The 23,002-nt window shown below is 41.0% G+C and overlaps 2 protein-coding genes across 5 annotated transcripts in view; one reads left to right on the top strand and one right to left on the bottom strand.

Moving 5' to 3' along the window:
- MCF2L2 (MCF.2 cell line derived transforming sequence-like 2) overlaps positions 1-23,002 on the top strand; it is a 205,053-nt gene that overhangs the window by 124,180 nt on the left and 57,871 nt on the right. Inside the window, exon 15 of the mRNA XM_072962053.1 lies at positions 2,173-2,258. Within this exon, the coding sequence (XP_072818154.1) occupies positions 2,173-2,258 (86 nt within the window). The remainder of the gene's footprint in view (positions 1-2,172; positions 2,259-23,002) is intronic.
- On the bottom strand, positions 4,743-22,621 carry B3GNT5 (UDP-GlcNAc:betaGal beta-1,3-N-acetylglucosaminyltransferase 5). Of its 4 annotated transcripts, none has more exons than XM_031682105.2 (3): positions 22,015-22,621; positions 17,967-18,072; positions 4,743-8,841 (listed from the first exon to the last, which is right to left on the bottom strand). In XM_031682105.2, exon 3 carries the CDS (start codon positions 8,527-8,529, stop codon positions 7,384-7,386), a length of 1,146 nt encoding a protein of 381 aa, XP_031537965.1. In that variant the 5' UTR covers positions 8,530-8,841; positions 17,967-18,072; positions 22,015-22,621; the 3' UTR covers positions 4,743-7,383. The 4 variants fall into 4 exon arrangements, with proteins under 4 accessions (XP_031537965.1, XP_031537969.1, XP_031537962.1 ...); XM_031682109.2 differs by lacking the exon at positions 22,015-22,621 and adding an exon at positions 20,924-21,386; XM_031682102.2 differs by lacking the exon at positions 22,015-22,621 and adding an exon at positions 21,189-21,386.

Genomic DNA, 23,002 nt, shown 5'->3' with positions numbered 1-23,002 from the left:
CCTACTGCAGGCTCTTATTAAGCAGTCCCCAATCTGCTGTGAATCCTTCCCAAACATCCTCAATAACATAAGTGTTATATTCCATCAAACTTGATTGACAGAGGATTCTGCCTCCACCCTGATACCAACTGTCTGACATGTGGCCACAGGAACATGGGATGACACAACCAAGTCCGTGCCCAAGCATTTCAGCAAGCCCATGAGGTCACCTCAAGCATGACAAAATCTATAAATTAGAGGGACATCATAATTCTGTAGAAAAGATGACAAAGTCCATACCTACACCTTGGGTCATTATTATTTTTCCATCACTAAACTAAGTTGTCCTGAAATAAGAAATTCTATAATCCACTATACTAACAATACATGAATAGAGTTGAAAAGAGCACAATTCATTTCATAAGCATAAGCAGTGAGAGAGAGTTTTGTTAATATTGGTAGTTACTCCTTCTGAAGGTTATTGCATGTTGTAGATTCAAAGATGAATAAGGCTGGAGCTCAAAGTCCAGTGGGTGTTTCAGACATTGTAATGCCACAGAGGAGGAACTAAAAAGAAAAGCAATACAACATTATCTGCCATAGTAATTAGTTCAACATTACATGGAAAATGTGAAGAAAGAGCTTTGGTAGTGTGATGAAAATAACTAGATTAGTTTGAATACAAGGACTGGTATTTACTTCTGTATATTAGTTGAAATGAAAAATACACTCTAGTCTTCGGTCAAATATATGTAACAGAGGGAACTAAAAATTTAGATTCTTATTGAAATGATATCCTATTTTAAAAGAAACAAATATGAACTTAGAATATAAGAGTCCTCTTGTATTTTAGAGCTGAATTAGCAAAACTAGTGTCCAAGTACTTCTTTATTGTTAGCCTGCTTTCCTGATGTGATTCCAAAATTGGGAAGATGATCTATGAAAAGATCGAAGGTCCATGGTTTTCTCTCATACTCTGAACATTTTTGAATTGCTGTCTCTGTGGTTGGCATTGTGGATAATGAAACAACCTTACCTTGACTGCTCTCTGTTAATCCAGAGAAAGGACTGTCTTGCATTGTCAACAGCTGGCTGAGCAGCCTGCCACTCTCACCTATTTTGCAAGGAGGCCTCCTATCGGTTCATCTGAGTCTGGGGAAAGCTCATCCTTCAACCTCCAGCTCTAACTTGCAAGGAATCTTATGTTTATTCATTGAATTTCCCTTAACAACACTTTTGCAAGAAGGCCCTTTTAAAAGCTGTACTCCCCTTTGTGAGAATGTAAAAGAACTCATTTAAACAGAACCTGGCAGGCAGGAAGAACTCAAACGCTGGATAATTATCTACTTGCTCGTTGTTGGTTAATACCTTTATAAAACTCTCTTTGCTGTCAATGTTATACAAATTTGTTTCTTTGTTAAAATGATATTTTCTTAAAAGTAAATTGAGTAGGAGTCTTGTCTCTTTTTGAGAATTAAATGCGTAGTGTTATTCTGAAAAGGAGCCACAACTTTATGTGGCAGATAGTGCCATGTGGTTCATGTTCTAGGGGAAGAAATCAGGAGGTTCAGTGAGCTTGCCCCAGGTCTCAGAGGTAGCACATAGTGGAGCAGGGCTTCCAACCCCCGTCTGGCTTCAAGCCTGCCCTGGTAACCACTCTGCACTGCCTAAGGAGGCAGTGTGATGGAATGGACTTGTGATTACCAGCCTGAGAAAGTGGCCACTGGACTTATCTCTGCCTCTAGATCTCTTTCTGGCCTTGGGCAGGTCACAACTTCTCCAGACCTTGATTTCTTACCGAAAAAAGAAAAAAGAAAAAAAAAAAGGAAATATTGAATCAATCATTTCCTTACTGTTCCTTGTAACTCAAATTCTGAACTTTTTTGTGAATCAGCGGGGAAGGGGGAGGACTACACTGTTAGTACCCTTCATTATTAAGGAAAACGGATACCTGCTTTTGAGAATGAGTTCTTGATGTTCCTGAAGGAAGCTTGAAGGGCAAACTGTAAAAGATCCAGAGTGGTTGGGGATAACCCAAGAAAGAAAGAGAAATGTGAGAAAATGGTTACATTGCTCATCTAGAAAATTAAAAACCAAAGCAAAACTAAACGAAGACAATTAGGAATAGAAAAATATCGGTAAGAGTCCTCCTCTCCCAAATAGATGATCTTACCAAAATTTCTTTCACTTCAGAATGAAGAAATACTTGAAAGCAGTCATGATGGGGAGAACCCTGAGCCAGAGCAGATTGACAGCTCTAAAAACCTTTCCCCGAGCAGGTAAGATTGCACATACCTTTGCAAAAGTCACTTTAACCATTTAGAGGGGAGGGGGTGTTGGTGGAGGAGGGTAGGTTTCCTCTGTTTAAATCTCATCACTTATTTTCCCCAGATAAAATCACGTATTTATTCTATATACTAACCTTCATTATGTACCTGAGAACAAAATTCGTAAATCTCATAAAAGCAACAAGCAAGAGCTGAAAATGGCATCTTATAAGCCAGGCTTCCAAAGATACTCCGTGTTTTAAGAAATGGATTATCAAGAAAATAGTAAATGAAAAACTATTATTAATATTGATTAAATTATTGTATTTAAAGGCTATAGGTCCCCAAAGACACAATTTATGCAAATGTAATGCTATGTTTGGCCTACAGAAAGGTATTTGCATGCATGTTAACGAATACTCTGCAGATCAGAAAGCCTTAAATTATAGTGGTTAAGACCAAAAGCATGAGAAGAAATGCATTAAAAAAATCTTTATATTCAGAACCCCCATCATTACCTCTATTCTAGCATTTGTCACATTGCTTATATGCACATCATTTGACTTATTGACTGCTTTTATGCCCAGGGTCTATCATGTTTAGCTCTTAACAGGACTCAAAAAAAAAAAAAAAAAGCCTGTAGAATGAATGAACAAACATCTTTAGGAAAGTGCGCCTTGATTAAAGCCAATATTAGTTTAACTAGACTACTTTCTATTCTTTTACTTTAAGGTGTACTCAAGCAAACATGTGGGCTCTTACTGGTTAAAATGTATCTTTGAGTTCTAGTAAACGGCCCAATTCAGCATATATGAAAGTGTTTAGTTGGGTTTGTCTGAAAAACACTAATTGGCCATGTATTCTGTTGTTTTCATTAAGTGACAGTGTATCTTTGGGGACTTTTCTATTACTACAACCATGCCTACTTTTATTATTGTAATTTTGTAAGTCTTATAATGAGTCCTTTAAATTGATGAATTATTGCATTAATTTACAGTAAATGATTAAATCATGCTTCTAATGAAAAATACAATGGGAAAAAGTTACAGCATGTAATGAAATGAAGATACCTATGAATCTTGCAAAAGAGCTTTGAGAAAAGGCAAAATTAACTAGTGAATTAAGAAGACAGGAGAATCTATAAGAGTACTGTTTCTGTTCTACCACCAGCTTTGAGTAAATACTGTAAGGTCACCCATCTTTGCTGCAAAAGTTTAATCTGTATTTCCTTATTCATTTTCGATTTTATAGATTTGAGTTTTTATGTATAACTAATACAAATTTGTTGGGCTAGAGTTGATAGGTACAATATGCTTGGCATATAGTCAGCATTCAGATTTTGTTGAATAAATTATAAACTTTTAAGTAGTACAGGTAAAATGTTATGCCAGATGGTGTCCATTAAGGGTCCTGCATAATTACTCTCTTTTCCTATTTGGATGGCTTGCCAGAGCAGGACTTTATTGTATTTGAAAACAAAAGTTTTTCAGCACTATGTGATAGCATTGTGCATAGTCCCTACCTTCAGAACTTATATATCAGCTAAGGAAAAACACATGAAATAATTACTAGCTAGCACAATAATATACAGGGAGGGGAGGAGATTCTTAATGGAGGAGCAGAGTTAGAGTTGGATGTCCGAGATCAAAAGGTACAGAAGAAACAGTGTTCCTGGCAAGAGGAACCAGTTTGTGCCAGGTATGGTCATGAATGACATTTGTGATGGATAATAGCAGCCATGGGGAAAATCAACCTACAAGAAATGAAAGAGGGAAACAAGATTACTTAAGGCCTCGAAAACCAGATAGAAGAGATTAGATTTGTTGTTTGGAGGCAGTGAAGAGTCTTTGAGATCTGGAGCAAAGCAATATCATAATGAAAGCTGCAATCGAGGCTTGTCTGCCTGCAGAATGCAGTGATTACAGGGAACACAGAGTCAAGGAGACACCTAACATTTCTCTCATTACTACCGCAGAATGAATAACCCTGTGTAGCAAGAATTCTCTGCTCTGATTCTCCCTGCAGCCTTGGTATTCAATTAAAGCCCAAATATAGGTCAACTTAATTCTTCTGAGTAATCATCTCAATCTCAACTACAAACACCCCAGCTATGCCTCACAAGTAAAAAGTTCTGCTAATTCAGATGCTTCCAAGTTTAAAAAAAAAATACATAGATTGAATCACACAACCTACTATGCTAAAAATTGAGCAGGAATCAGGTGAAAAGCAGATGAGCACATACTAGGCACAGATATACTGAAACCCAGCACAAGCTGCAAAGCAGGCCTAAGAACATTCCAACATTAAGAGACTAGGCTAAATTTGAATCAACTTTTGGACAGCGAGTGATATCAAATAAAAGGAAAATATGGCATTTCAAATGGTGTGTTAAGGCACTTTGGCTATAGGTTCTTATTTCATCTTTTCCTGGACAATCTATTGGGAAGGAAGAATTCCCCCACGTAGACATTCTGGCATAAATCATACAACAAACCAAGGAGGCATTTTAGGTGGCTCCTAAATGCAGAGGATACACTAATTCTCTATCCTGAGCACCATGGCAAATCTGAACAGGAAATAGGATTAAGAGTGTATATTACAGGCCTCTTTGACATTAAACAGAGCAAGTTGATTGTATAAAAAATGATGTTCACACAGGAGTTTAAAAACCTTCGTGAAAATACACAGCTGTTGACAATTTTCAAGTTGTTTATTGGAAATCATAAATTTATTTTTTAAAAACCCACTAATTATTTTGCTATACAACAGCAAAACTGAAATAATATAAATATTTAACATTTTGGTATAAAATTAATAATATGGAATAAAGATGCAAACCAATCAAGAGGTAAAAAGTTTTTAGCAATAACACTGTGTACAACCATCAAGTGACCATACAGGCTGATAGTGTATTTTCCCTTTGTTGATGATATTTAAAAGACAGCCTTGCATTGGAGCACCAAAAAGTTTTTCCTTCCTTTTTAAAAGGTTGGAATCCTTTATTTACAATTATTCTTCTCAGTACTTTAAGTCTGATGAAGGAAGCATCTAGCAATTTCCTTCTTATTAAAAAAGGAAGTGCCTTCATATTTCCTTTAAATGTAAATGTTTCATTCTGTTTTAAGCAAAATGAACACAACTGAGGCGAGCACTTTCACAAATAAATAATTGTTTCGCAAAAGTATTGCTGTAAACAAGATCGTTTTGATAGCCGGAAAGAGACACTGGTGTTTTCAACCAATGGAAAATTTAAACAGTTACAAGTATAGATACACAGGGCATATATACGGCCAAAAGGCAAATGATTATTAAAGGACCAATGAATAAAAATTAATTACAAACCTACTTTGTCAAAATATGCTTTTTGTTCTCTACAGTTTTTAAAATTGGTCAGAAAATTTGAACTGTAATGATCTAAAAACCCTGAACCTACTCTGAAAGTAACTACAAACTAGAATGTTTGACACCATAGTTTTGACATTAGTTAAAAATTCTAAATTATCTGAGCAATCAATGTAAACAAGCTTCAGTTTTCAAAATAGAAAAAAATTAACAAAAAACTCCTGTAAACATTAAAAAGCTACCTGCAAAAAAGTATATATATCATCATCCAGTTGTGTATACTGAGAATTCCTTTTTATTCATTTAGTGTGTTTCAGACATCATCTTACCAAGTGAGACATCTTAGTTTTCCCTAACAGGCGCCTCTGCATACAAAGGTTTTATAATCCATTCAACTGCTGTTGCTGAAGTCGTAATTTTGACCTTCATATAACCCCTCTAACAATACACTTCACCTAGTTCTTTCTGTAGTGAGGGGAGGTTGTTTGCATCATGGTCACATTTTTATTCTGCTTTGTAAAATAAATATAACTTGCTCTATTGGATCTTAGTCACATCTCTTTGATTACAAGGAACGTGCAGCTTTACAAATATTTTTAAGCCTCTTTCTGGTAACTTTTCTATCACTTTCATTCTGCTTCAAGTTTGAAATATTTATAAATTGAGGATCACCTCTGATAGTCATTTTTATGAAAGAATAGATTTTTTTTTAGACACTAGTTTTGATTTGATGTTTAATACTCTCAATTTTAAAGTCTCAACTTAGAACAAAGTACTGTAGTTTATGAGACTTTATTGCAGAGGGGTGTGCTAATTTTAGTAATCAATACAATAATTTAGACATTAAAAATTTTATTTTATAAATAATGAAGAAAAGAGGCTTTTAATCTTCTATCTTTCCTTTTGAATTCTTCATTATTTTATTCCTCTATGCAAACTACATTTAAATAGCTGCCTTAAAAACAGACTGATATTGATTATTTAAAAACCAGTTGAAAAATTCATGAAATTAAAATTAGCTTATTTGAATTAACAGGGATTTCTCCCTAGAGAAGGACCCTTTGGATAATAAACTGCCCATGTTTTGTGTCATTTTCTAATAATTAAAAGCCCATAATAAAGTACCAGTTAGGGTAGAATTAATGACTTTTCAAATTTCACATTAAACTTTGGAAAAAATAAATAAATATATTTTAAATGACTCCAACACTGTCTAGGTAAAATAGCTACATGGCTGGACAACGGGTGATATGGTGGTTTATCAAGAAATTGAGTACATTTTCCTAAATCTCCTTTGAAGGGGAGACTTTCTTTTATCAGATTCATGTACTGTCTTCTATGCCAATCTTCCCCTGCCCCCATCAACTCCATCAAGTGCTCTTTACTGAAAATAAACTTGTATACCTGGTCAAATAATATATTCATTTCTTTGAGATGTTATACTATCCATTTACTTGGCATTTTTCCAAAAGCAGTTTTTCTAACACGAAGGCACCTAAATAATTTCTCTACACCTCACATATACTTATGGGTCAGAGAACTTGAAATTCCCTTTAGTTTTGTTTTCATAAACCTTGTCTAAATGTAAGTTCCTTGAAATGAATTTAGGCAATGAAGTAGATAAGTTATGTTGAAGGGCATCTAGAAGAACCAAAGAAACATTCTGATAGACTGGGCTTTCAAAATATTTCTTTGTTTTTTGTATTCATTTCACTTATTGTACAGACAAACATTTAAAGGTTTTTCATCCAGGACTGGCTCAGTGACAGTGAAAACATACAACATTCAAGTACTATTAGGCAAAGGCAGCCCTACAAGGATACGTATCCATATAGGACAATTTGCAAAGGAGAACTATCTTAATTATTCTGCAGTATATTTGCCCCCAGAAACCTTTTGAAACTGTTTTTACTTTCGGGTCTGTGGCATCCTTCCAAAGGTCCTGAAGATCTTCTACATGCCCGTGAGAGGTCATCATTTTATCGTAAATGCAGGGATGATAAGGAGTTTTACCTTCCCCAGAGAAAAACACATGGTGTTGTGGTACTAGCCCTATTTTATTGGCACAGAGGCCCATGAACACATCGTCTATGTAAAGACTGGAGTTAAGTGTCTGTGATGCTTCATAGACCTTGGCGGCTACATCACCAGAGATCACATAGGCAGCTCCAGCGGTATAGTCAGGGTAAGCTGGCCACTGGTACATTTCATAGGAGACATAGTACTTGCTGCTTTTGTCTCTAACAGGAGGGGCGCCACGATGAACACGACCAATCCAGAGGTCTTGAACACCAATTTGTTCTAAACTTTGAAGGTATTCAATAAGATTTGGCATGTGAATAAATATGTCATCATCAGCAGTCATAAGGAATTTGGCATGTGGACAAAAGCTATTTGCCCAACTGAACTGCAGAAGGAATTTAAGAGTAAGATTATAGAATGAATCAGCAAAGTCTTGCTGAATTATATCACTGTACATCTGGTCTTCCCAAACCAGTCTTCTCTGCAGTCTTTCTCTTATCTGTGGGTTAGAAGGTGTTCCTAAGGCAAACAGAGTTTTGATGTTGGCGTTCAGTTGAGACCGAACGTACTTCTCGTTTCCCCACGTTTCCCTAATGGCAGAACGTCGATGGTAGTTTTCAGGAGCAGTCTTTATTAACAGTAAGAGCAGGACATCTTGTGCTTGACACTTTTCCTCGTGGTTAATCAAGTATTGGTAGCGAGGAACCCCTTCCCCACTGCGCTTAAGAGACAGGGTATCATTCACAAATTCATAGCTATTTTTGAGGTATCTGTAAGAGTAGGACTTCATATGGCTCACAATGTTATTATTGATGGGTCCCCAAAAGAACATGAGGCTTAGTACAAAACAAGTGGCAAATAACTGAATAAACTGCCATTTTTTTACTCTCCTGCCACTAACAAACATTCTGATGTCCATTCAGGTCTGTTTTTATTTAGCGACAGTTTTAAATAGCCACCTGCTTCTTCAAGACCATAGAACTTTGTCTTCTATAGAACAGATGTCCATGTTGGTCATTACTAATGTAAAAGGAGCTTCTTATTTTAAAGAATATTTCCTTCTAATACCATTTTTTCAGAGATGGCGAAAGGCTGGAACACACGGGAGCGTGAGGACGCTAGCACATCAGAACGCTCCTACTCTGACATCTTTCATTAAGTTCGGGGATTGGCCTCCTGCCGCTGTTCCGTGTGCTCCTTTTTGTGAAAGTTAAGTGCAACCTAGTAGACCCTGGAAGAGAAAAGATGACAAGTGAACAGGTTATTGAGTTATCAGAAAGACACAAACTATGCTTAATTCCTTCTGAACTAAATGTAACCTGACTGATCTGGACAAAAGGTGACAAGGTAGCTAGTATTTAGTAGAGGTATACAACTGTTTAATTTTTCAGGGAAGTCCAGGGGAAGGGGGAGAACTATCCTCTACCATCTTGCCATTCAGAATACAAAGACCTTTTTCTCTTCTCAACCTTTAAAAAAAAAAAAGGCTTCAAAATGGCTATCATCTTATATACTTAACGTTCAAATATCTCAGATAAATATATCCATTAATATATTAACTTGGAATATGGTCAGGATGAAAGCAGCTATATAGTTCAAGGCAAAGTACTGACTGAAAAGAAAGTTCATAACAGTAAAAATCCATTAAATTTTGCTACAGACAAGGCAGAAATAGGAGTAAGATTCCCACCCCCCCAAATCAAGGTTCATGTCAAGGAGTTGATGTATGCTTCTCAAAAGCATAGTCCAAACTTTCTCTAACCAAAGTGACTTTTGCGAGCCCCCAATCTGTACAGTCATCTTCTTTCTGTACTTTTCTATTCGGAATCTCAAAAAGCACCCCAAATGTTCTTCAAAACTGGGAAGCCACAGGATTGTAGCCACAGGCACTGTCTTTGTAGTCAGGCAATTTGAACACCAGAGTTGGCTCAGCCACTTACTATGTGCTGCACTGTATCCTGCATCAAACCAAGAAATCTAAAAAATTCTAATAATACTGCTTAACTAGTAGTTTTCATGCAGGTAAAATGGGAACATACACAGATACACAGAGAGAGGAAGGTAGATGAGTAATAATTTCCTGGCATACAAGGGAAATCAAATATCCATTTCCAACCCATTCTACTGTCTTCTCCCCTAAAACCAGCTGTTTTTATTTTCTCTTTGTGTCTGACTGTACTTCATGTGTCTATGCCGGAGATCTGAAAGTCCTCTTTTCCCTCCACATCCATATCTAGTTATTTAATCCTGTGAATTGCTTCTTCTAAACCTCTCTTCACCCTTTCATGTCATCATGACTTCTCACCCAGACCAGTGCAGCAGAGCAAATGATCCCTGGCCAACCCATCCTCTACTTCATGGTCAGAGTGACCTTTCTAAAACTCACATGTAAACATGAGACTAACTGAACTCTTTAAACCCCTCAGATGCTCTCCACCCATTGACAAAACCAAAGTGTTGGCTGAAAGCTCAGATGCACTTGCTACTTCATACACGCCAGCCTTTGCACCAGCACTCCCAGGGCCTGGCACTCCCCTTGCTGATGTGAAGTCTACTAATGCTGACTAAATTCTATAGGCATCCTCCTCTGGGAAGTCTGAACTGGGCTCCCCCACCCCCTGCTCTTATCTGTATTGCCACAGCACCTTCTTACATCCATCTTCTTGTACTGAGACTTTTTAACTGCCTCCCTGATAACATTGTGAACTCTGACCCGAGGCACAAGGTAGATGCCTTGTCGTAGATCCCCTACCTCCTCAGCATCCATGCCAGCACCTGACACCTAGTAGGGGTTCTCTGAATATCGGTGCAAAGAACCATGCTGGTGGTGGAGCCACCTTTCACTCAAACAGCTGGTCACTTGGGAAGAACTGGGGGTCAGGAAGCCCAGCCAGGTACCACCACCTCAGATGAGGACCCTGCCACCACTGCTTGCCCCCATGTCCTCCCTTTCCTGCCACCACTAGGAGACAGCACCTCCCTTCCTCAAAGACTCTGTCCCCATCTCTTACCACAAGTAAGACACATCCTTTTGCCTGGAGAAGCAGGCTCTCCTCTCAGGGTTGACAGATCAGTCTCCTGGGCTTTCAGCACACCGACAGGCTCTAGGCTGTCCAGGCTGGCTAAGTAGCCAAATCCACATCACAAGCCCCAGGGCAAGGGCTCTACTTTTGTGCCCAAAGGTCTCATCCTCAAATTCCCCACTCTTTGCCCCAATATAAAGCCAACTGTACCAGCCTAACCTTGGCTGTGGGACTTCCTTCCTGACTTCAGGCCTTTTACACCCAGCTGTACTTCCCATCCCCCACGATTACTCCACATTAGGGTGATAACTGCCAAAGCTAAGCATGTGAAAAGTCCAGTGAAAGCAGATTAGAGCCAGGCGCCACAAGACTTTGCCTAGAGATAATCAGCACAGGTAACATCTTATCCCCAAGATTATAGATTTTAAAATGGCTAGCACCACTTAGAAAGCCACAAACAGCATTTTAAAAACAGAAAAGAAAAAGAAAGAGAAGAATAGAGGATGGTACAGTGCACTGAAAACAGTAAATATAACTACTATTTTGTGAAACTTTAAGCTTTTACCTTTTGAGTTGTAAAATGCATTTCTATAGTGCTTTATAATCAAGAAAGTAAAGAATACTATTCTAAGGGCTTGATCAATATCAGTAATTTCCCCTGTGGTTTGGCTGGTCATGGTGGACCAAATGCTCCAGAGCAGGGTAAGAGACAGCAGGACACATCCATTTCTGATGGTGGCATCTGCCTAAACTTTGAAAGTCACTATCACTGGTGGGGGAGGGCACTTCCTCTCAGTCTTAACAGTGCCCAGTTACATAAGGCCTACCTATGAAGGCCAATAGCCTCTTCTGCTCCTCCATAATACGCAGTGAAGGAACCGGAGACTTCATGCAAAATAACAGAATTCTTAATGGCAGATTTTACAACAGCATAGGTATTTAAGAATTCTGGTTCTTACAAAAGTGAGGGTATAATATACTAACTTTTTATGGAAAAACAAAGAAAGAAAATTCTCAACTGAAATTGGTCTGCAGTTTCTATTCCAAGAGACTCTGAGAAGGCAACAAAAAAGAAAGTAACCTTTGGAACCACAGGCAAAACTAGCTTCTCGTTTCTGAGCAGCGGCACTCAGTGTGCTCCCACGGCAGCTTGCTTTGCACCTATTCACAGTTGTTTACAAGCGTGAGCTTCTTGCTAGACAATCAGCCCACCAGCCCAACTCCGCTGGCACCCACGTGTACGCTGGACTCACAGAGGCCCTAGTCTCTCTCCAATGAATGGGGTCTATTACTCATCCGCGTGGAGCGTTGCTGCTGCTAACAGTGCTGCTACAACCTAGCAGCCAGCCCATGACATTCATTTTATCCCCTCCCCACCCCACTACCTATGTATTTACCCCATTCTCCTATATTTATTCAGTCGTTCCCAAATGACCTCTAAGAGTCACAGCAGTTTTCTGAAAAATGACAAAGAACCTGTCACAAAGCCAACAACCCACGCGCTCATTTAGGTTCAGCACAGTGTGTGAAGTTCTATGGTTTCTCCACCTTCAGCAGAGCTTGAATTGTTGAGCCCCCGTTTGTCAGTCGTCACCAGATCTGCCTGTTAGTGTTGATGTGATGAGGGGCAGATCTAGGAAAGGTAAACTGCTCGTTTATAGTACCTCACTTCTAACAAAAGAACACTCCAACTCCTCCAAAGTGAACTTAGTCACTAGGTGGCCTTTTTCAACCAAAAGCAAAAGCACCTCCACGATCTAAATTCATTCGCTAAAACTAAACAACATTGCCCCAGCCGTGGCCTTGCTGAGACCAAGCACAGGAAATTGAGGCTCTCCCTTCTGGTTAATGCAGAGTCATAACGCCTCTCTAAGGCACATCCTCTAGCTTCTGTAGTCAAAGTGCAGTGGTGAGGGCTACAGAGAAGCCCGCAGACCTGCCTGACCTGGAGAGAGAAAATGCTGGGCTTACAGGAAACAAAGCGATTCCAATAATGAATGTGGGCTCAGCAACCACCCAGGACAGAATGCTGTGGGTGCAGCTTCCTTTGTGCCCGCAGCGCGACTGGGCAACCAATTAACAGGCTGGAACCAAGGCTGCTCGGTTTGGGGCCAGATTTATTGTACAAACTTGGGCACCCTTCCCTGCACTCTGCATTGGTGATTTAATCTGCAAATTGGGGGCAAAGATCAAAGTATTGTTACTGAGATGATATAAAAATTACAGATGACTTCAGAGCCTGCTGAAAATAGGAAACAGGAAAGACTACAGGAGAGAACAGGACAAAGAGCTGCTTAGAGGAAAATATGCAAATATTTGGAATAGTACTTGGGCTTGCTCCTATTTGGATTGAGAAGAAGGAACAGATACCCTAATTATTCTCTTTCCTAATAGAAATAGTCAGAAGAATAAGAACAGAAGTCGAGTAGGAACATCAGAAAAGGTGGCAGACCCCCCCCCAAATGCTTTTCAGTCTGGGAGCTGTGCCCCTCAGCTACTCAAGAATATTTCTTCCCAAGAGAGCTCTTTAAACTTGTATGGAAAAAAAAAAAAGTTAGTGCATCTAGAGACTACAAGTTTCCGTAAATGACCCCTGATTTTTTTCTACTTCACTTCTGCTGTCAACTTATTTCTTTGTTGAGTCTACTTTTGTGATCCTAAAATATTATGCAAAACCTGCTGTAAATGTTGAAGTTTTAATCAAGATGGTGACATCTCCATTTTAAGTTCAGATTAAATAACCTCAGTGTCCAATGTTTCAATTAATCCTACAAGTATGTGAGTATTTGCCTTGGAAATACTTAATGCCAGGCATGGTGGGACTCCTGAAGTTGTATCTTCTGGCCTCTAATCTGAAAGCAACTACAGTCTAGTTGAGACAAGACTCATGGTGCCCACATGAAAACAGTTCCTCTGGACAACCACGGGCATGTCACAGTAAGGTACAGACAGTGTGTCAGCACTAAAACCAACTCCAGGCACAACAGGAGTGTCCCCAGGAATAGAGATCAGTGACAGCTGGACCAGGAGGGCCTGAGGATGAACAGGATTTAGGTGGCTGCAGGAAGACAAGCAGTCTGTTCCAGGCAAGAAAGGAAAGTATCACAATACGGCAAATATTTGAGAAACAGGCAAGCTATTTGAAAGCAGGGAGTTTGGGGCCTACTTTATGGAGAACCTTGAAAATAAGGCAGAGAAGTCAGTGAGTGCCTAGGGCAGCAAGTCACAGAAGTTTCCATTTTTGTCTTTAGTGATAACTCCCCTGTCAATATTTATTAAGCTTTATGCAAAAATCTGGCAGTGGTACACAGGATGGATGCAGGATGTCTGGAGATCAGGACACCAGTTGTATCAGGGCCTTGTCCTGAAGCAGGATGAGAAACAGAGGGCCTAGTCTGCAGTGGCAGATGTGGTGAAGGCAGAAGGGGGAAAAGAAGACCCTTTCAAGAAAAACAAAACCCCAGCAGTTGGGACAGGGAGTAAAAGGTGTGAAATCTAGTTTCAAGCATTAGTGACACATGAGGGAAAACTGGTTTCCTGAGTTAGGAGCGAGGTGGGAAGATGTCTGGTTTTAGGCTTGTGTTGACTGCGGTGTTGGAGAGATGACAGGTGGGGAAGTGCAGTTGGTGAGCTGACACTGGAGGCAGATGGAACTGAAGGTCCGGTGGGCACCCTGAGCAGAGCAGCTGTGAACACTCTGGGTTGGGGGCGGTGGGGGGAGGTGAACAGAGAGGCCTGGAGGAACAGTAAACTCAGGGGAAGGAGAAGAGGGAGGAGGCAAAGAAAAAAGGAATTATCTTAAAGGGATAGTTTATAAGAAAATTAAGATGGGGTAACAAAGGGAGAGGGAGACAGTTGGAAGGCGGGACGGACAAGGCCGTCGTGGAGCTGAAGCAGGAAGACAGATGTGGCGTAAAGAGTGAGGGCTGTGCTGGGAGCACGAGGGTCTCAAGGTGGGGGCCAGGTCGAGGGGAAAGGCATCTTCCAGGAGGAGAAGCAACACTGACCCTGGAGCTGAAGGCTGAGTTGTGCTGACTAGAGAAAGCCAGCAGGTTTGAATTCAAAATGCATATATTTTTGTGTCTATCCATATGTTTCTCGACCACTGTTTCTGGCCGTTGTTGTAATATATGAACAACATCTAACCTGGGGGAAACTATATTTCTACATCTTGCTTAGTAGACGTACAACACTCAGACGTCTCAGGAACCCTTGTTTTATGGTGTGTATGCCATTTTGTTCACTTTCCCTCCCACGCACTCAAGACAACTTACCATCAAGAAAGTCATTTATGTGGCATCACTTAGAACTGCATTTCCTCTGAAATTTCAAATTCCAGTCCACTCCCTTTTCAATCACAACCTCTAAATATTCATCGAGAATGCTCTGCACACCTGCCACCTGCCCCCTAACACCCCTGTCCACCCAGCAGTGCCCTGACCTTTCCTCTACCCACCTCCCTGACTCAGATGCAGAATCACCTGGCACCTCTGCCCTCCTCTCCCTGGTTCCCATCCTTCCACCCCAGCAACCCCAGACCGTGGGTCATTCCCTCCCTCTAGACTCCTACAACACCTCCAGGGCTGTCAGGAAGCCTAAGTCACAGGCAGACAGCATCATTATACATGGCGATATCCAGCTGCAGGCAGAGTCCTTGGTGCTGAGTGACGGGCCTCCACTTGTCCTGGACCTGCTCCCTCTCCCAGGCTCTTCACCAGCCATGCTAAATCTCCCCCCTGCCCAAGGCCTGTCCTCCTCACTTAGCTGATGACTTCATCTCCTGTCCCACAGAGAAAGGAGAAGACATCACACACATGTCAACGTCTTACCCCTCATGTGCTTCCTCTTCAGGAATTCCCCAGGCTGGCCAACCCTCTCCGCTCCCTCTGTAGACACACTGACCGGCAAGGTCCGGGTGAGGGAGAGGCAAGTGAGGCACTCATTTGGGGCACAATATTCAAAAGTGATGAAAGTATGACTATAAACTAGTGATGCCCCTCTAGTAAGTCACAGATTTTTTTTAAAAGCCTCATTACTTTGTACTTCTACATTTAAACTTTCATGACTTAAAGCCCCATGTAAGACACAATATTTGGTTCCTTTCCAGGCATAACTCAAAGGAAAGATAATATTCTCTCTCCTATCTTTGTGTTGCATTTTGTTTTACATTTCAAGTATTTTTTTTCCTGGCTTTTTGTGATCATCTTTTCTGTATTAACTATAGCTAGAGCCAATACTCAGGACCCAAACTGCTCTGTTAAGAGAAATCAGGTATAAAAAGACCTGAATGTACTGGAAAGGCTATAATTTGATCTTCATAGATTTTTTTCCCTTTTAAATTAGTTGTAGTAAATTGGTGGTGAGAAACACAACTGTTTACTCCTTAGTACTGATTCCCTTTCTATTTGCTCAAGAAGGAAGGAAGCAACCTGAAATGTGCATTTATAACTTGTATTTTGAGTGTGAAAAATTAGGTATTCTCTCAATTTTATTTTATTCTTTAACCAAATTTGAGTGTTTCCAATATAAGACTGTAAAAAGGACAAATTCCACCCAACAGTTGTCATTCATTGTTTTTGTGGCTGTGACTAGCTATGAAACTTTAGCTCAAGCCATGGGCAAAGATTAGAAGCCATTTGAAATTGTTATCCCTCCACAAAGAATACATTAGAGAGATAGTTCTTGATTCAGTGTTAGTCCAGAGACTTTAAATTCCAACTTAGCAAGCATCGATGTGTGACAATGGGAAAAACTGGTTATAAAATATATGGTGTGACGCCTATATAAACTAAGTTATACGGTTCTTTCGAAGTTAAAGATGGATGTTGATTTCTGTTTGCTGGCTATGGGAAAAATAAAGACAAGGAAATACCAATGAACAAACAAGTAAAGACAAGCCCTTTGTAAGGATAAACACTAAGGAAACAGTGGCACAGGGATTAGGGTATTATTATATCTCAGAAGAGTTATATTAAAAGTTACTAAAATTTCTCAGTGACCAGTTTGATGATATAGAATTTGAAACCAACAAAAAAGCTGAAATATAAAGAGGGTCTCAGAGAAGTCAAACATTTGCTTTTCTAAGCTTGGCCTTCTGTATTCATTCTTGAGTTATATTTGTTTGGGTTGACAAGGCTGCTTGCTCTTTAAAATACAACTCTTGTCAGTTTTGTTCTTGCCTACTTAAGAAACAAACTTCTCCTTCTGCCCAGTCTTGCAGCAGTTACGAACATGGTGTGTTTCCTGTGTGCCAGGCTCTGTTCTGAATGCTTTACACCTATAGTGACTCTTTAAGCCTCACAACAACCTCTGAGGGAGAAATGATCTCCCCATTTTGCTGAAGAAGAAACTGAGGCACTGAGATATGGGGTTAACCCCATAACCTCCATAATTTCCAGACCCTGTGGCAGCTCAGTAGCAGCTGATTGGTTCCAGGTCCTGTCCCTGAGCTCCTCACCTGCCCTTCCTCCCTGACACTGATACAGCTGCTTTTCCTGGAGCTCCCATCAGGATGGGAGGACAGGGAAGCAGGTGGGGCAGGGCCAAAAGAAGCAACCCAAGAGGGCAAAGGATGCGTTTTACTGTCTGAAGTTTGGAGACATTTATGTTTTCCTATCACCTGCACTTTGCCAGAGCTTGTTCTTGTTTTCTCTGTAACGTACCCTTTTACTAACCTTCTATCTCAAGTTTCCCTCCCTCCTTTCTTTGATCTTAATAGCACTAGACAATGGGTAAAAGTGACCTTGTGAGTCTGTGTCCTTTGGGTATATGAGATCTTTTCCACACAAGGAGGACTGGTGAATTTAAGGGTAGAGATTCAAAGTGACAGAAGAGGGTTAAAAAAAAAAGTGAAAAGGAGGGGAGAAGAGAGTAAAAAGTATAGGACTCAGAGAGGATGTTTTAAGTAAGAACTTGATGAATAAGTATTGGATGAGATGAAAGGAGATGAGTCATACACAGCTGAGGTCAAATTATGATATGAAAAATAGTGATTTCAAAATAAAGTGACAATATAACCTCATGTAAACCTGTTACATAAGCTGTACACATTAGCCTATTGTCCAGCATCAGTTCATATGTCCTGTTATCTTTGGAAATTGTATCTTTGGAAAAACCATTTGATTGAGGGTTTAGAGTACAAAAAATAAATAATGGTGTGAAACATAAGAGGTATATATAACACATTTCCATCTCAGTTGATCAACATTTATTATAATAAGTTAACTACCATTTAAGCACCTGCCCTGTCCCAGGCATTATGCTGGTCAGCCCTGAAAATAGATAATTAATATCTACATTTAATTAATTCAACAAATATTAATTTATCACATACTGTGTAGTAGGCCACAGGTGAGATGCTGAGAGGGCTTCAGAGATGTTTCCAGTGTAGATCTCCTACCAGAGTAAGAAAATGTTCCAGTGCAGCCTGAAATCTGGACCTGAGAGGGGCAAGAGAGTAGAAAAACCAAGAGTTTTAGAATATGAACAAAAGCAATTTATATTCTGGTGCTTCTATTTACTAGTCATATGAACTTGACTTCGGTCTCTAAACCATGCACCAACAGTGTTTTCTGAGGATCATTTGAGATGATTTATTGACAAAGCGCAGTCCAGATCAGGTGTTGAATATAAGCTAATTTCCTTTCTCGGGAAATTCTTCATGTATCTTTTATCATAATGGTTTAGTTAGTAGATGGCTGATATTCTCTAGAGGTTATTTTCCTTTCCAAATGATGAGCTATATTCTTAATATTCTTCTCAAAAAATATTTATTAGATATGAGTTTTTTAAAATACTGATCTGATTGCTAAGGGCCATTAACACATCTCAAACACTGTTGAGACTGAGAATAGAGGTATCATCCCTAATTGCCTGAGCATGATCTTCCATTATCCTTGGCAGGAAAGAACAATATGGTTCCCATAAGCACTTAAAAATACACTTCAATAAAGATGACACAGCCAAAAGATTACAAGGCCCTGTAAATTATGGAGAAGTTGAATCAACTTTTTAACTTACTTTGCTAAGAGCACTATCAAAAACTGTCAAAAGAGTTGTAGAAAAGGAATACAAGAGATAGAATATGAAATCTCAGGGGATCTTAAGCTGTGTAATGGTATTCTGAACTTGGAATATAGGGGGCTTATTGCCTGCAGACTTAGTAGAACATTCCTTTCTGGCATCTAGTATTAAAAACTTCACTATGGAAGATAAATCTGAAAAATAAGTTAGTAGTCAAACTCCACCTTTGAGTTTCCAGCATTAAAATGTATAAAATTTTTGTTTATTCGAAGTTTACATCTCACCTGATGGAGTTCCTTATCTTTAAATGTGAATTCATATCTCTTCTATATATATTAATGTAAGAAAAACATTTTAGATTTACACTGTTCTGGCTAAATCTTTGCTGGCAAAGATTCTATTCTAATCACAGAGCTCTTATAATAATATGCTGTTCCTCAGTTTCTGGAACACAGAATGTTTACCTCTCCTCACAAGATTATTCAATAATGGGATAAAATAATGGCTATGGAAATATTCCCAAAAAGGTATAATGTGCCATAAAATGCAAAGCTAAGATTTATTCAATTGAGCAAATACAACATTCCAAAAAGACAGGATATATTTTGTTATTCTAGAAGAGATTACTTCCTTCTGAATTTCTCCATGTCCCATTTCTTTGTACCACATCCTATGTTCTGTGATATAGATACTAGTGCAGTTGGTCCTCAGAAGGAACTCCACCTTGACAATTTGAAAGTCACTGAGTGCAATGATTTTAGCCAAAATGACCCATTTTAAAAGATGACCCATTTCAAAACCCATGAGTTATTATTCAAGCTGTTCTATATTTGAGAATCAGAAAGTTATTTCCTTTTCCTACAATCTCATTTGAATCAGTCTTTTATAAAAGGGAAATTTGATCTCTATGTTAATGAAATATAGTGTGACATTTTTCCTTGCTAGAGCCTTGCAGTTTATTTTGAAAATTCCTCTCCACCTTCTGATGGCTTGTGTTGGAGTAGGGGAAGAGGAGGGGAGGGGGATCAAAACATTTATGTGCAATATCATCTATGCCTCCTAATAATGCCTCATTTCTCACTTCCTCGGGAAATAGTCTCTTTGAGCCTCAGCTTGAACCTTCCCTATCATAACATGCATTCCCATCTTCAGGTGTCACGGTGCTGGGAGGGTTGAGATTAGTCAGACTGAGTCACCCTCATCCTCAGAGGGTGCTCAAAAAACACTCATGGAGAGTGCCTGTGGGAGAGGAGGTGAGAGAAAGAGACAAGGAGCATGAGAGTGGAGGATCATTTTAAGTATTTAATGAAAACATTTCAGGTATTGAATTTACCTTGCTTTAAAATTTAAAAAAAAAAGACTTGACCCCCAAAAGCAGCTACCCCACCCCCGTGACAAGATATAAAATCTACCATTAGTTTCTTCTGAGAAAGTTAAAACCTTAGGTGCTAGTCGCCAATCAAGCCCCCTTTCAGAAAGTTCAGGATGGTATCTTTTCAGTGCCACCACTTAATACAGCTACCTTCCATCATTCTTTTCTGGGTCAGTTTCAGCTTCTCACATCCTTCTTCCTTCCCCCATAGGGACCAAGCAAAGTTTCCCAAAATAAAGGCACAGAGGAACAAATCCAGTTCTAATGGATGTACTTTCATCAGAGAATTACCCTAAATATGAGCTCCAAGCCACCACCAGCCACCGAGCGGTTACAGCATTGGTGTCCCTTTAACATGTCTCATAACCTATGAAAACCAACACTGGGAAAGAAAAATATAGAGTGTGTAGTCAGAGTAGGATGAAAAGTTGCTACTTTGGACTCTACGTAAGTGGTGTCTGGGTAAGTAATTGATTATCACTTCAGGATGCAAAATGAAATTCGACAGCGTCAAAGGAAACTGTGGTTAACAACCTCCCGGCTTAGAAAGAGGTCTCGTTTCCCAGTTTCCCTGCCTGTCCACTTCCTTGTCTCCATTTCCCCAGCCTGCAACTTCCCGAAAGCTTCCCTAGTCTGGCGGTTTCCTACCTTCCAATCCTACGCAAGAGTTTCTACCCGAATTCACCCCTGCAGCCCACGAGTGGCAGCAAGATTAGGGACCCCAGCCGGAAACCGAGATCCGCAGGGCGCGGCGTTCGCCTCCCGGCTCCCGCGCTCGGGCGGGTCTCGGCATCGCGGCGCGTCGGCCGCTTTGCAGGAGCTCCCTAGGGAAGGACTCCCACCCACCCGGTCCGGGAAACTTCACCCCCACCGGAGCTCCGGGTCCCCTGGCTTACCTGCCGCACCTAGGCGGCGGCCAGCCTGAGGCCACCGTCGCGGGGCTCCCGCCCGCAGTCCGGAGCGAACAAAGGCGCCCGGGAGAGGGAACGCGCCTCCTCCCCGCCGCGCTCTCGGGCGGTGGGCAGCCCTGCCCCGCGGTGGGTAGGGCCACCCCAGCTTTCCGACGCCGGACTGCGCGCGCTCTGGGCCAGAGCAGAGGGCCAGGGCCGGGCCCGGTGTCTGCCCCAGCCGTGCCTCCCCGGCCCCAGCGCGCATTCCAACCTGAAGCCCTGGAGCCACTGTGTGAACGCGCGTGCCTTCACCTCCTCGCGACTCTCTTCTCGTCTCGGCCCTAGAGACCTCGCCTGGTCCAGAGGGAGCAGAAGAGACTCGGAGTCTCCTTTCCGGCAGCCCCGGAGCCGCTCCGGCAAGGAGGCGCGGCGCAGCTGGGCGGCCGGGCCGGGCAGGGGCGGGGCTCCGGAGGCCGAGGGGCCGGGAGCCCTCACTGCGGACAGAGGAGCCCGTCTCCCCGCACAAAGAACGAACCAGACGCGGAGTTGAGATTTATCCCCGCCGAGCGGTTTGGAACTTCCCCCATTTAGTCATCCGGAAGAGAAGACAGCATTTCCACCCACGAGAGGCCTTACCCCTGCTAGGATGCGGTGGGCTGCAGCGCATTTTTTAATAGTACGATTGATCACATATGTTAATTCCACATGAAATAACTGGTCTCCATACACTTTTCTTTAAGAAGTAGAATTTGTTGGACTCGTGACCCATTCGTTCAGAACACCGGCAGTTTACTTATCTACGAGAGGTAAGTTCTGAGTTGCTGTCCTCTGAGCACTTTATTTTCCTTTTCAGAGCAAGAGTTCTGAGGGCAGGCTAGTCTTTTTGAAAGATCTCATGTCACACCACTTATACGCGTCGAACTTCTGGGGGCCTCAGTGACAAAAGAAGGAGGCTCTAATTTACAGATCTAGAGCTTCACGGCGGCGGTTTGTTTTAAGAATGCAATGGGGCAGTGGGGAGAAACTCACCCCGCCCCCTAATGAAGTTTACTTCCAAGCCCAGCTTCATTTCAAAGAGAGCTTAAAGCAAAACTCACCAAGTCTAAGGCCAGTTCCTTAATCTCCCAAATCGCAGGTAGGCTCTCCTCCCAGCATCAGAGCTAAAGTCATTGGTCTCAAGAACAAAACTTGCGCGTTTTAAATCTTGGGCAGGGGCTGGGCAGCCGACGCTCGGCTGGGCTCGCTTCCCCCGCGGGGAGCGGTCTGGAGCGGGCGGATCGCCGCGGACCCAATCAAGGGCTCCGGGCAGAGCGCGGGGGCGCGGCAGCTCCCCCCCACCCCACTCCGTGGCGCAGCCTTGCTGCACCTCTTGGCGTCACTGCCAAAGCCCAGCCTGGCCTGCCCCTTTGCCACCAGCCCGGCGTGGTGGTGAAGGTGATGAGTCTCACCCGAGTTTGTTCTTGTCCGTGCTTGGCAACTCCAGGAAGTGCTGCTCCGCACCTCTTCAGTTAATTGAAATCATGTACTCAGATGATGAACTGTGAGCCGGAATCCGCCTGAATGTCCTCTTTGAGCTGTTTTCCCCATTCAAAATACTTAAAACACGTTAACTAGACAAAATCAGAAGAATGTAAATTTCCACTGAGGGGAATAGATTATGAATAAATCCTTTATAGATTCTGTTTCTTGTTCCCCAAATGTTGTTCTAGCATTCTCTTTATAGAATAAACATTATCATTTAACAGAAGTGATATTTTGAACAATTTTGTAATTGTTTATATTTCAGAACGTGACAGAAGACAAAAGATAAACTCATTATTTCAGTAAAATAAAAGCTTTGGGTTTTTTATTATAAAATGAGTAAGACAAGTAATGACTCAAAAGTAGATTACTGAAACTGAAATCAATTTAAAACTTATACATGACACTGTACTTGTTATTTCAAACTAGATTTTTAAGAAGTTTGTAATTGCTTTAAGTTCCTTAGTGTATTTTCAACTATGCAATTATTTTATTTCATTTATTACCATGGGTTAGAGCATGGGTTAGTACTATTAATATTAACTCAGAGACTATAGTGCCACA

Source organism: Vicugna pacos, chromosome 1 (assembly GCF_048564905.1).
Source record: "Vicugna pacos chromosome 1, VicPac4, whole genome shotgun sequence".
NCBI lineage: Eukaryota > Metazoa > Chordata > Mammalia > Artiodactyla > Camelidae > Vicugna > Vicugna pacos.
Note: the sequence above shows the minus strand (reverse complement) of the source record. Positions and strands in the feature narration are given on the sequence as shown.